This window comes from Ochotona curzoniae, unplaced genomic scaffold (assembly GCF_017591425.1).
Source record: "Ochotona curzoniae isolate NIBS_2020 unplaced genomic scaffold, NIBS_Ocur_1.0 contig_3498, whole genome shotgun sequence".
Lineage (NCBI taxonomy): Eukaryota > Metazoa > Chordata > Mammalia > Lagomorpha > Ochotonidae > Ochotona > Ochotona curzoniae.
Genome location: NW_024465885.1, coordinates 44,609,388 through 44,623,525, shown reverse-complemented (window position 1 = coordinate 44,623,525; position 14,138 = coordinate 44,609,388). Strand labels below are relative to the sequence as shown.

The 14,138-nt window shown below is 40.4% G+C and overlaps 2 protein-coding genes across 5 annotated transcripts in view; both read right to left on the bottom strand.

Moving 5' to 3' along the window:
• Nucleotides 1-14,138, bottom strand: part of MRPS6 (mitochondrial ribosomal protein S6) — a 58,234-nt gene that overhangs the window by 26,448 nt on the left and 17,648 nt on the right. The gene's annotated exons all lie outside the window — the stretch shown is intronic.
• The window catches only part of SLC5A3 (solute carrier family 5 member 3), a 30,438-nt gene continuing 17,662 nt past the window's right edge, over nt 1,363-14,138 (bottom strand). For 2 of the 3 annotated variants that reach the window (XM_040980776.1, XM_040980778.1), the window contains exon 2: nt 1,363-11,931. In XM_040980776.1, the coding sequence (XP_040836710.1) occupies nt 9,450-11,606 (2,157 nt within the window). In that variant the 5' untranslated portion in view covers nt 11,607-11,931 and the 3' untranslated portion in view covers nt 1,363-9,449. Of the gene's footprint in view, nt 11,932-12,848; nt 14,090-14,138 lie in introns of those variants that run through there. The other variant, XM_040980777.1, reaches the window with a different exon arrangement.

The following is a 14,138-nucleotide window of genomic DNA, read 5'->3' as shown; positions in this document are numbered from 1 at the left end:
GGAGAAAAAAACTACACCCAGTGTGAAGGACTGGCTTCTCCGGGCAAACCAACAAAACAGGACAAGAACCAGCAGTATCTGTCCAAAGCTTGGGTTACTGTTACTTCCCACATTTGTCATTATGAATGAATGTCATTCTTAGAATCAGACAGGAAATGGCCAGCGTGGATCCAAACATGCCTCACTAGATGGGACACAAAGATTAGTTACGCCTCACTGGGGTATTGGGGATTTCTCTGCACACCCATCCTAAAAAAATGTTCTGTACCTAAACTGATAACTGTATGGAATCTGGTTGAATATAAACCAAAATTGAAATGTCTATGAAGAAGTCACAGGATGTAGTTAAGAGCCCACATTTTCCTATTAACATACTATTAATCAATACCATGTCAATTAATGCCATAAAGTTGTAAATGGTTGTTGATGTTATGTTCGGGCTTTTAATTGATTGGAATGATAATTTGTTGGCTTTACCTTCAGACCAGAAATGGTCTCACCAAGAAATCGTTGAACTCACTAGGATAATAAGACGCTGGACTTTATGCTTGGTAAATACTTCTAATGAAAGAACCTCAACTGAATTTGAACTGCGGTAACGCAGCAAGGTGGAGAAATCCACCATGGGGAGAGGGTTTGGGGAGGGGTAGGGGGAATCCCAGTGCCCATAACACTGTGTCACATAATGCAATGTAATTAATAAAAAAAAAAAAAAGAAAATGCATATTATGAAACACTAAAAAAAGATGAATGAATGTCATTAAATGTAAAAATATACCCAGGATTGGAGAGTGGGGAGTGGGCATGATGTCTGCCAACAATTTTCCTCAAAGGACTCAGAAAAATACTGAGGATTCAGGGGTTTCAAAGTGCAGGGACCATATGCTCACTATTGGTGAATGTGGATGGAGATTATTTTACAATTTTCCTATAATATAATTATTTCATGGAGCTGGCACAATGGCTCAATTGGCTAATCCTCCACCTTCAAATGCCAGCATCCCATGTGGATATTTCTTGTTTATGGCTCGGGAAAGCAGAGGAGGATGGCTCAAAGTCGTGGGTCCTGTACCTGCGCGGGAGATGTGAAGAATCTCCTGGCATCAGCTCAGCTCAGCTCAGTTCTGGCCACTGCAGACATTTAGGGAGTCAATCAGTGCATGGAAAATCTTTCCATGTCTCTTCTGTAAATTTGACTTTCTGATGGAAGTAAGTTTTTTTTTTTTAAAGAAATTATTTCAAACATGAAAGTGAAAAGCTAATCCCATCTTCAAGAAGCAGGGGGACAACCTCTTCAATTCTCCCCGAGAACTGTGAATCTGGAGGTGAGGCAGGTGTTCACACTGAAAATACTCAGTCACAGAAATGTAAATTCCTCATTTTATTCAAAGTTGGTACAGAAGTGCTAACATTTCCATAAAATAATTATTACTGTACTTCAGTTACAGGACAAAATACCACAGAAAGGAATGTACTTTGCAAGAAATGGAGTTCATTTTAAGTTTCCAAATACTTCTGAAGGCTAACGCAGCAGCCAGCAGAGTAACACAATACACACACAACAGTGTATTTTACAGAGTCAGTGACGAAAACTGACAGCTCTTTAGCAGATTTTTTTTTTCCCATTTTTAAACAATAACACTTTTAAAACACATTAAACCATGATCATACATGTTTACAATTATAAAAACTGGATTGTATACAGTAGGTTAGAATAGTCAAAGTTGTCATGAATGATTAACAACCTAAATCTACTATTTCAATTGTATTTCTTCCCACATAGAAGTAACTAGTTTACATCAAATTCTACTTTCTGTTTGCAACCAAAACCCTGTATAATGTGATGGTCCCAATTAGTCAAACCTTGAAAATTCTAAAAGCTCTGGACAATGGAAGGTAAACTGCAAATCTGTTTACAACTTTAAAAAAGAACTTGGTCAAGAAGCTGATGCTCACCAACTTTACTGATAATCACATTTCATCTACAATGCCTAACAGACTAAAGTAACACACACGTACAACATCCAGTCCGGGGTACTGACTGGTCTTTTCCAGACAGTCTGATCAGAGCATCAGAAGCAGGACACTGGGCGAAAACAGTTTCAACGCAGACATCTTTTTTAAACACATAGTACTTACGTATCAAAATGACTAGACAAAAACAGCAGTTTTCTGCTGACATTTGGCTTAAAAATAAAGGATGAATGAAGCAAGTTCACAGGATATTAGGAAAGGAATGTTTTCTTCTTGAAGAAGACTACTAACTTTTGCACAGCAACTATTTTTGATATCCATCTTATCAAAAAAGAAAAAAAAAACTGAGAAGCATAACACAGTTCACCTGCGATTGCCAACATAGGTCTGGACACCGAAGACGAGACAGCCCAGCAAAGAATGGGCAAATCCCTGGGCTACTTCTCAACTCTCTGGCAATCTACAAACGGAAGCCACCATGGTGGGGCTTGTAGGGTCACAGATGCCACACCACTGTTTGACACTAATGCAGTATGCCATTATCAAAAACATCTCAGTAACCCCACAGTAAATTCCATTATCTGTCTGCCACTCAAAAGTTAAGAGATCACACTGTGAAATTAGAATAATTCTAATTACACATATTTACACCGCGAGGACTATTTTCCACCTAAACTAATTAAAGCAGTTTTCCATGGAATTATAAATGGAAGGAATCTCTGCAAAGAAATATTCAAAAGCATTCTTAAAGTCTCACAAGCTATTTTAAATTTAAACATATTTAAAGGTATAGAATACATAATCTATAGAGTTAACAGGTGTTCATTGCTTTACATTATCACACTTGGCTAAGCCAATGGATGTTCCTCATACTTCTCTGTCCTGTGTCTCTGGCTCTTCTTCTGAGGTTTACATTTTAAAATAACACCTGACTAGAATTCTGTTGGAGGGAAGACTCTATAAAACCCATTTGATTACAACCAGCTACAATGTTCCTTCCAGGCAGCATATCAGAGCTCACTAAATCTTTCCCTAAACGGATCACAAAACAGGAGTGCAGCGACAAAGGTCACTTCTGTCTTACTCTGGGAGTCGTATCTTTTGACACATGGTGAAAATCAAGACAAAGATACTTATTTGTTCTTGAAAAACATGGATAATCCACAGGCCAAGGAAATGAAGAGTAGCAAAAGGCAATGCACTTCACGCACAGATTCCACCTAATATGGATTTATAAGGGATCACAGGATCAGTGCACGACTCCTTCACACTCAGCATTCATGTGGCCAATTTTCTCAGGATTAGTTTGACACTCCGAACACTTGGGTTAATCTTCTATTAAGTGAAGCACACACATACCAAAAAAATGTCATTGCTTACACACAAGCCCAAACAAAAATTGTATTATTTGCTCTGCCAAATTGTGAGTTTCTCCATGCTTTTCAGAGCATTATTTTCAAGAGGTAAAAATCTCCTAAGGACCTAAGACGAACAAAACAACTCCAAAACAACTCAGCTTCATAACAGTCACCACAAACCCAGAAGTATGTCCACGACTCAACCCCAGGTTACAGGGGACAGCCTAGATAGCATTCAGCTAGCCAACCCTCCAATGTAACAAAGCACCCCCAACTTCCGCACTATCCCCCTCCACCAAGGTGGGACAGCCTTACTCAGTGACTACCTGGAATCCTCTAGTATTCCCACACTGAGCTCTCTTAATGTCCAGACTTTCAGAGACAAAACAGCTGGTTGGCTTGATGACTGGCATGTGTGGGCTCCTTAGAGCATCTGGAGCGCTGTGCTTTCTACACATGGAGATACAAGTGAGTGTGGACATCATTTTGTGCTTTCCATGGACTCTGACGTCAACTTCTTCTCACAGAAAATGAGTCGTTGTCAGCTACCTGTTCTCAGATCTACCTGCTGTAACCACAATGGGAAAGACAAATACATTCAGGATAAGTAACTTTAACTTTTACATTATGGATACAGTTGAAGCAAACAAAAATAATTTAAGCTGCAATACAAATAGAGCTACTTAGTTTCCTTGAACCTAAATAAAGGCTATATATAAAGTAGGTAAATATAATGTATATTTTCAACTTCCTTCATTAATTATGATGACATTTTAGATGAACAAATAAGAACTGTCTATTAAGGAAAAGTGCAAGCTAACAGAGTCAGTACTGGCAACCAGAAGGCACTAATCCAAAGCTGGTTCCATCATGAAGTATCACATGTATTGGCACCTTTGCCAATTCAGGGTTTCAGTAACAACGAGTCTCATTTCAATTTCCAATACATGCAACAAAAATGACAGTACTCAACACTCCGCATACAGAAGTCTTGGCTACACCGATAAACGTAAAAATTACCTAGTTTGCACAAAAACAGTGAGGGGGACAAAAAGAAAGCAAACACTCCTTTATCCAGCAGCACCAGGGAACAGTGCCAGTAGAGTGAGCCTCTGGCCCAGTCATGGATGATCTCCTGACACCTTGCACTGCTCCTGAAATCACTGTAGTATGTATTGCCTTTACAGAGTTCACGGACTGTAAATCATCCTGAAGTTAATGGGACAGGCTTTCCTATCACACCAGGATTACAGCACAGCTTTGTCCTGCTCCATCACTTAGGAGAGCAAAACCACTGGCAGGAGCCAAGATCTCATACTGCTGTGCCTTGTCTTGGCTTGCTCTTCAGATGACTTCTGTCTAGCAACCAACGCTTCATACATGCCCACGACTCCAGGCGCTACAAGGCTACCACAAAACACCCTCACATGATATGGTATTTCTCTAAGAAGCAAAGTGCAAGAGATCAGTAAGGACCAGACACACCAAGCCTTTTCCTTTACTCATGAGTAAAGATAGTTCTGGCTGATGGCTACCGCATAAATGGAGGAAGGGAAAAGTAACCAAAGAAGAAAGCCTTTAATCCCACCTTTTATAAAGGAGTTAAAATGGAAACAAACACATGTTACATCAGTTTTTCACAACATCCCTTTAAAGTGAAACTACTGGTTGAAAGCCTTCCTCCCAGCACTAGAGAGAAGTAAAAATATTTCTATGACCAAGTGAGTAACAGTGTGGAAATCAGGGTGGTAAAGCCTGCTCATTACCTTGAACCTTAGCTAAATTCTCCTCTAACTGTCAAAGTAGTTTGCAGTTTCTCCAGGCAGGGAAGTGTGACAAAGATACACCAAATTCAAATTCAGAAAAGTGACCTTAATGATGAAAAGAGTTTGTAGCATTGGGCTAGCCAAACAAGTCTAGTACTCAGAAGCTAACTTACTGGGCAAAAACATACCCTAACAACAGGCCTGAAACAACTAAGCAGACAAAAAAAAAAAAAAAAAAAAAAAAAAAAAAAAAATTAAATTAAGAATTTAAATACTGAAAGAATAGGGAAAGAACTGAGAAGCAATATGTGAAGAAAACATGTGAAATCAGTATCTAAACAGTAAGTGGACACAGAAATATATGCCATCTGTAAAGACTGGGCTAGGCTGTAACAAATACCTGCCCACTGAGAAATCTTACAGACACTGAAACCTAGAAACATATTTATCTACTAAATTATCACTATCAAGTATCCTACTGTTACTGAATTCGTACTTTACAATATTTAACATCAAACCAGAGTTTAACAGGACAGATCTTATTCACAAACACCCTAATTTCTATGGAGAGGGCTTTCATCCACGAATAGCCAAGATTAGAAACTAATGGCCATGACTGGGTCTGCAGGTATGGAGAAGGCATTTGTCTTTCACCAACTCGTTCACCTACCACCTAGGTATTACCAACCGTACTTAACTATTCTGATTTCTTAAACTGGAACTGGCAAGCCTCTGGAGTCACATAACCTTTTTGGCTACACAATGTTCTCTCAATGCAGACCTAAGGATCATGGGATATAATCGTGACAACGTGTCAATACTACCTGCCATATGGTCCCTTTCTAGTCATTACAAGGCAGATGAAGACACAAGGAGTGCTGCCAAGTGGGAATGTTGAAGGACCCAACCTTGTAAACAGCTGATAATACAGTTTAATTAGCAGGTAAGAATGAAAATGGCACAGTAACATTATTCAAAAGTCAGAGCTCTGAGAACAGCCACATACCCATTGGGAGAGAAAAAAGCCACAGACTACAAATGGGAGGAACTAAAAAAAAAACTTCAAAAAGGTTTGCAAGAAGACACTGCTAAGACCCAGACTACAGAACTAACTCACAACCCTCCCAAGACAATGCTCCCAAAATAGAATGAAGGGTCTCTTGTTAATTTCTTAGGGTGCCATCACTCAGTACCTGTATGCTCCTGGCCAGTCTCAGTGCAAAAAGACAATGGATCCTTTGAGCCAATGAGAAGGAAGCCCCTGGAGATCAGATCTGTTGAATTTAGGCCAAAGAACACAGCACCCCTGCCATTGCTGAACTACAGACTGAAGCAGCAACCTCCCGAGGAATGCAGACCTGGGGAAGAGACCAGCTCAGCCTCCTGGGCACCAGGACAGCATCTTCCTAGAGAGGCTCAGGGAAGCCAAAGGTCCCACAGCAAAGTCAAGTCATTCTGCTCACCAGTGCAGCAAGCCCTTCTTACAAGATCTGCAAAGTAAGATCGCCTGAGAAGACGGAAGTCCAAGAACCGGGACCACCACCAACAACCGGTAAGATAGTATTTTCCCCTACCTAGGAAGCCCAATATGCTCATCTAATTCTGACTTTCAGCTCCTATTTAACTCCGTATCACTCCTGGTCAATTCTGAACCTCGGTTTTAACTTTACTATGAAGATATGCATGTTCTTCAGATCACTGTCATCATTTGGGACTCATCTAGTCAATGTAGAGTATAAACAACTTGCTAGCTGAGACAGTCCGTGCACCAGCCTGGGAACAACCATTCTAATGAAGACTAGTCCTCTGAAAAGTTGCATTCAGCAATTCACATACTTACTCAAGCACATTATCTATTACTGGGAAGCAGGAAGGAAGCTTTAGGGACTCCAGTCTAAATAAAGCGATGTTGAAAGTGGCAAGAATAAACAATTCTAATGGATATGCTAACAGTCATTCCTTATTTACAGACACTAGTTCTCTAATTCTGACCTACTGCTATATACACAGAGAACATGATGTATTTTATGTTCTAAGACAAGAGTAGACAGATGACAGGGGAATTCTAATATTCCAAACTACTAAGGTTCAATGTTAATTGGGGAAGGAAGGAATCTACACACATACCTCCTATTCACTTATGCCACAAATAGAATAGGAAGGCTGCCTGGACAATGTATCTGTTCTCACTGATGTGTTCAAAATAAACAGAAAAAAAAAATTCCTATAACTTAATGCCAATTGGAAAACTCTAAGATTCTACAAAGAACTGTTTCAAAGAAGAGTTCCTTTGATAGAAAAAGAAAAAAAAAAGAACAAACCCTTTGTCCATACACATCTGGACAAACCATGAATACAGATCTGGAGACTGGATTTCTATTCTCCCCCAACAGACTCAGAATTTATAACCTTGGACATGTTATAGCCTTAACTTCTATACACAAGAAAGAAGAAAAGGACGGTCCCTTATCCATTTGGTCCTCAGGTTATAAACTTCAAGAATAACATTGGAGGAAAAAAAAAAAGGTAACAAGGCACTCTAAGCTCTTCAGAATTACATGTTGTTCATACATGAACTGTTTTTCCATCAACAGGCTCAGTCTTTCAGAAAGCCTCCTGAAGACAGGAAGACATTAAATTACCTGATAATTTTTTAAATCAACTTGGACTAATCAAGTCCATCATAATGAAAACTAGTTCATAGACTACAAAAAAAAATTTAAGTCATCAGGACTGAGTTTTGATTCAAAATCTACAAAAGTATAAGCATCTATAAAAGTAATTTCCCCTAAAGAATATCTTAATAAAGTCATGCAATTTTAAAAATATCAGAGATTAAACAAAGTCAAAGAAAGTAAATACATAATTAGCTTCCTTCATCTTTTAAGGAGGACAAGGGACAAAACACACAGACACAAACTACACAATCTGGAGAGCTTCTCTCTAACATTTTTTGCACCCTGACCTATCCTCATGAAGAGGAAACAGCCTGTGAAAAATAGACTTCCACAATGGAGAATGCAACCAGGAACCCAAATAAGAGTACTATGATTGCAAACATGCTATAACACCTACCACAAGACACACTAACATAAGACACACTACTAAACCCAAAAGTTCTTGCTCACAGCACTTCTAGAACATGCTATCCATCCTACAGAAAGATACACTGACCAGCTATCAATGGAAGCGTGCATTCTTTGAGTTTTCTGATTTTGATGGCCAGCTAGCATTGTAACAATAGAAATACTGTCTAAGTCATTATAACAATAAAAATACTGAGGCTGTGTAGGATGCAAGTCTTGATGAAAAAACCCAATCAAGGACACAACATGATCTCAGAATTAAATCTGCCTCCCAAGCCTCTACACATGCTCTAATCCAGAAGGGTGACAGAGCACACAGAATGTGAGATTCTGAATACACCTTTCAACTGGACCCACTTAAGAAAGCATTTCAAATGACAAGAACACAGCTAGAAAATTACAGAATATGAGCAGTATGTTTGGTATCAGTTAATCAAACACTGCCCAGGGGGCTTATTCCCAAGCTATATGAACAAACTGAACTGTCAATACAACCCTTACATCATGTCCTGCCCCAATTAGTCCCATAAATCATGTAACAATATAATTATGACATGTAACTTCACAGATGTGATGGTCATTTCAATACAGTTCACTGAAACTTTAAGGTGGTGGTGGGGGGAGAAATGGAGAAAAAACAAAAAAATGGAAATCAGAATTCTTCCCCCCAACATTTTATATACAAGTGGTACAAAAATACCTACAGGAAACATTCTTTGTCTTGGCAATCGGAATTCAGACTCATGCTAACAAAATGAACCCGGCAAACTACCGTCCTGAAGCAAGTACAACACAAGCACATACACTTTCAGCACATGACTGACTGTACAATGTCTAAGCACTGGCTTTTGTTTTTTAGTAGGGATTACAGAGGCAAGGGGGAAAAAAACTTAGAAATGAGCAAATCATCTACTTCAGCATAAAATCTATCAAGACTTAGCAGTGCAAACAGCATATCTTCTTCACGGTATCTTAACATCTATTCTGCTTAAAGATCTGTGAGAATTAGTCTTTCCTTACTTTGGTATGGAAAATTTAAAACCACATTTGCACAAGTCAGTCTGTTAAACAAGGTTTGCTTCATTTAAATTGAAGATTTACTTTCTTCCATCTCTGGGAAAAATAAAGTCTCGCAAATAGATGATTTTCTGCTAAGTAAAATTTGACTAAAACCTACAGCGTAAACAATGCCTGAGAGATGCAACAGTCACATAATTTTTTTCCAAAGACCAGTATTTTCTTAAGTGTCTCACCGTATCTTAAGTTCATAAGGAGAAATAGACAAACATGAAAATTCCAAGTGAACACACAGCACAAAGTCCAATGTTGAGTATCAGCTTCACTCTGGGGGTCTCCTCTAACATCTGTAAACAAACAGCCTCCTCCTCCATGAGGTCTCTGAGACTCCTCTTGCTGACACTCTTACTCTTAAAGCCACAAAACCAGTCTATGAACTTCCAGTAGCGGCTGCCAGCCTCCATTTCCTTCTTTCTCTCTTTCTCTCCCATGAGAGCTGCTTGCCCGTTGGAGTAAGCATCTACTGGTGTTTCTGCCTCAGAGTGGCCCACGGATGCCACTGGGTTGCCCTCCTCTCGGCAGGTCACCAACAGATTGACGTCTTCTGGCTGAAGGCCTTTGATGCTATCTTCAGACTTCCCATTGGGAATGATGTGGTTTTTGGCCTCACTATTCTCACTGCACTTCAGCATGCTCTTCTCCTGCATTTTGTACAGTTCCTCTCTGGCAGAGCAGCTCTCCTTCACCACCAGGTTCTTCTTGGACCAAAAGGTGGTGGTGCGAATCTGCTCCTTCGTGGGAGGTGGGGTGAGGAGGCTAACAATCACAGTGATGAGTCCTGTGATCCAGAACAATGCTGTGGCCACATACATGTAATGGATGTCTTTGATGAAACTGGGTCTCTCATCAGGCTGGTCACATTCTGGGGCACGGTATGTAAAAGCCAGTATCAAACGGACTGCTCCAAGCAAAAATCCAGCCATTCCTCCGTAGAAAGCCCCTTGCTCATTGCAGCGCTTCCAGAAAATCGCCAGAAGGAACAGGGCTGCCACAGGAGGTGTCAGGTAATCTGCCACTTCCTGGATGTAAAGGTACATCTGGCCTCCTTGCATCTCCACGATGATCGGCACCCATGCTATGCTGATAACCACCATAAAAGCCACAAATATCCTCCCCACAATCATTAGCTCCCGGGAACTTGCACTCTTGCGGATGAGTTTGTACACATCAAGGGTGAATATGGTACTGGCACTGTTAAAGATCGAGTCCAGGTCACTCATCAGAGCTGCAATCATCACCGCCATCATTAAGCCCCGAAGGCCCACAGGAACCAGCTTCATCACCAGGTGTGGGTAAGCGATATTAGAGCATCCGGCTCTGCTTCCACACACCTGCATGCAGTGCTCCGGGTTGATGCAAGCTAGATCATCAGCAAACAGTATCCTGGATATCATTCCTGGGACAACTATGATAAACATTGGCAGAAGCTTCAAAAAGCCAGCCATAAGAGTAGAGCCTTTGGCATGAGCAATGTTTTTGGCAGCTAGGACCCTCTGCACGATGACTTGGTCAGCACACCAATACCACACCGAGGCGGGGGTCTGTCCAAGTATGAATCCAGGCCACGGAACATCTTCATCTGTTGGATTCCTCAACATTTTCAAGGCGTCTTTCTTAGGCTGGACATTACAAGAATTTGTGTTTGAAAGGTTGTATGTCAACAAGATGGATGTGACGTTGGGTGAGGCCAACATGTACCTTCTCTTAACTTCCTCAAACCCGCCAACCTCCATCATGCTTATAACCATAAGTGTGAGTGCCCCAACAATCATGAGCAGGGCCTGTAAGGTGTCTGTGTAGATCACTGCAACAAGGCCTCCGGTGACAGTCAGTAAGGCAGTCATGCCAATGAGCAGGATGACAGACACATAAAGGTTCCAACCCAAAGACTCCTGGATAAAGAGGGCGCCTGAATACAGATCCACTGAGAGCTTGGTGAAGATATAGAGAATCAGAGACAAGGCTGCAAAGTAGACCTGAATCCTATGGCCACCGAATCGCTTGGACAAGTATTCTGGCATGGTGTATACCCCCGACCGGATGTAAATTGGGATGAAAACCCATCCCAAAAGTTGCAAAAGCAGTAAGGCATTGAACTCCCAAGCACCCACTGCGAATCCGCTTGCCGCTCCAGATCCTGCCAGCCCAATGAAGTGCTCACTCCCAATATTGCTCACAAACAGAGAGGCACCAATGGCTACCCATGTCATAGAGCGCCCCGCCAGGAAGTATCCACTTACGGTGCTTCTATTAGATTTCCACATGGCAAAAAACCCAATGCACATGACCAGAATAAAATACAGGGCCACTATGGCAATGTCTGCTGTCTCCAGTACAGCCCTCATTCTGGGAACTTGTGAGTAAGAATCCAATGACAGAAGTGTCCGACTTTTTATTTACTTATTAGTAACCCCAGCCAAGTCTGTGAACTGGACTACACAGAACAATACAGCAGGTCAAAGTCTTTGTCCTTTGGTTTGCTGTCTCGATGGTGGTGGTTGTGATAAACTTGGAAGGAGACAGTTTAAATTTTCCTCCGCTTCTTAATTGGGATTGAGAACTTAGCTCGTACTCTTAATCCACTCTCCACAAGACCATCAGCATTTACTCAGGTGCTGGAGGAGAAATTCTGAGTTGCAGCTAAGTCTAGTGAAGCCTATTGTACCAACCCTGCAAGGCAGCAAAGACAAAAGACAAAGATTGAATTAGAGAAGGGTCTCACCAAGCGATGAGGAAACTTTCAGTCTAGCAAACACGGCGCAAAAGACATTCTTTATAAAAGGGGAGGGGGAGTTCAAAATATACTTCAGTTCCACAAAAAAGGCCACTCTATAAGATTGCAGCTGACACATCAATGAAAACATTTACATTTCAAACAAAGAACAAAATTTGTCACCCTGAGTGGCCCTAACTTCTCCAGTAAATAACTGTTATCATGACATTGTCCTCTCCTGTTAGCCTGGAACAGGCATCAAGATCTTAAAGCACCTCGACGAGTGGGGGTGGGGGGGCGGGGACTGAGGACACCAGCCATTCATAACACAGGCAGGCACACAAATGAATCTTCAAATAGCATGAGCTTCAACACTATCTGAGGCTCACTTCATTACCAGTAACGGTTCTGATAAAAAATCAGGTGTTGTGTACTTCCTGTCACCTACTCCCAGGGAATTTAACACAGAAAATCAAACATTACTCAGTCTATACAAATCTACTTGCATAGAACTCTCCTCATTGTACATGCATAGTCATCATACAGTGATCCAGAACTCATGAGATAACCCTTGCCCTCATGGGAAACCAGACACTCAACACACAAGAAACTAGGACATACAAATTAAAAAACAATGTAAAACTGAGTTTGTTATCCTAGTAATAAGGAATTCAGAACCTAAAAAGAAAACCTTTAAAAGGGGTAAAAATCCTTCCTTTCCTTTTCATCAGGCAGTATTTCCAAGATATCCTGTGAGAATATAAAGGCACTGACTCAAGGTTTGATTTTTCTTCTTAAAATTTTTACATTTAAGGATACAGAAAACAGGGACAAGAGAAAATGTTTTCTTCAAGAGTGAAAAATAATATTATACCTTCCAAACCTCAACAAAACAGTTTCAACCACTGGGTAATAAATCATCTTCATTTATGCAATTCTCAGTCCTGGATTAAGACAACCACTCTGCAAAATAGACACTTAAATTTACCTAAAACAAAGTTTATGAATTTGATGGGCTTTCTCCTGGAAAAGAGAAATTCTGATCTTCAAAGTTAATTATAATTGTAGCTGATAGATCAACATGAAATATAATTATTACTCAACCTAACACATTGACATCTAGCTGATTTCTCGTCAGTACAAACATCATCTTCCAGTGAAATGTCTGTCCATGCTTGAAAAAGCAGCTGTGTTCTGGTGAAGTCAAGCGTTGTCCTTTGAAACTCAACAGTGAACTACAGATGATACTAATGTCAACTCATTTCAAGATTGTTCCAAACAGGCCATAGTACTTAAAAACACATTTTACTGGCAAGGAAAAAAAAGAGCTAGACATAATGCTTAAAGATTTACATTCTAGCAAATTGGGTTACTAGGTCTAATTCATAAAGCTGCCCAGATTAAAAAATAAAGTCAATTATATTTTCCTGCCTTTTAAAATATGAAACACTACAGTGACTATGTTACGAAAACAGATTAAAGTCCTTCCTGCTAGTGTCATATGCTGAAAGCTGGAAATTTGTATCACTTCAGACCAACCAAATTCTGAAGCTGGTCAATCTTTATCTTCCCTATCCCCCCAAAACATGTAAGGTTTTAAGGAAATACATTGACATATTTAAGAACCACCACAATTTTTCATAAAATCCATCCAAATGACAAACCTAAGTTATTAAAAGGGTACTTTCAAAGACAAGTCCCCCATTTCAATGGATATTGCTGCAGTTACAAAATCCTGCATTCATCAGGGTTTGTCCTGCTATCCAAAACCCAGCCCATACCTTCATAAATATTCCAACTTATCCATCCAAGTCAGCCTAGCTCTCTGCTCACAGGACCCTTCTTCCAGGTGTGGCCCTTCCCAGGGCAGTAGTTGAACATGTTTCCACAACAGAGACACACCTGAACAGTTCTGTTTCTGTCTGGAGAGGGGTTAGATGCGGGTTGTGCACTAGTGGCAGCCCCAGCATTTCTTCAGAGAACCAAGTGCTGCCAATATCAGTTAACTGTCTCTCAATGTCAGAACCGAAAACAGGTGTCCTGTGATATGTAGTATTACATTGTTAATTAACCCCATAATGCTGGAAACTGTTGTTGATGTTATGTTATGGCATTTAATTGGTTGGAACAACAATCTGCCAGCTATGTCTCCAGACCAGAGTTA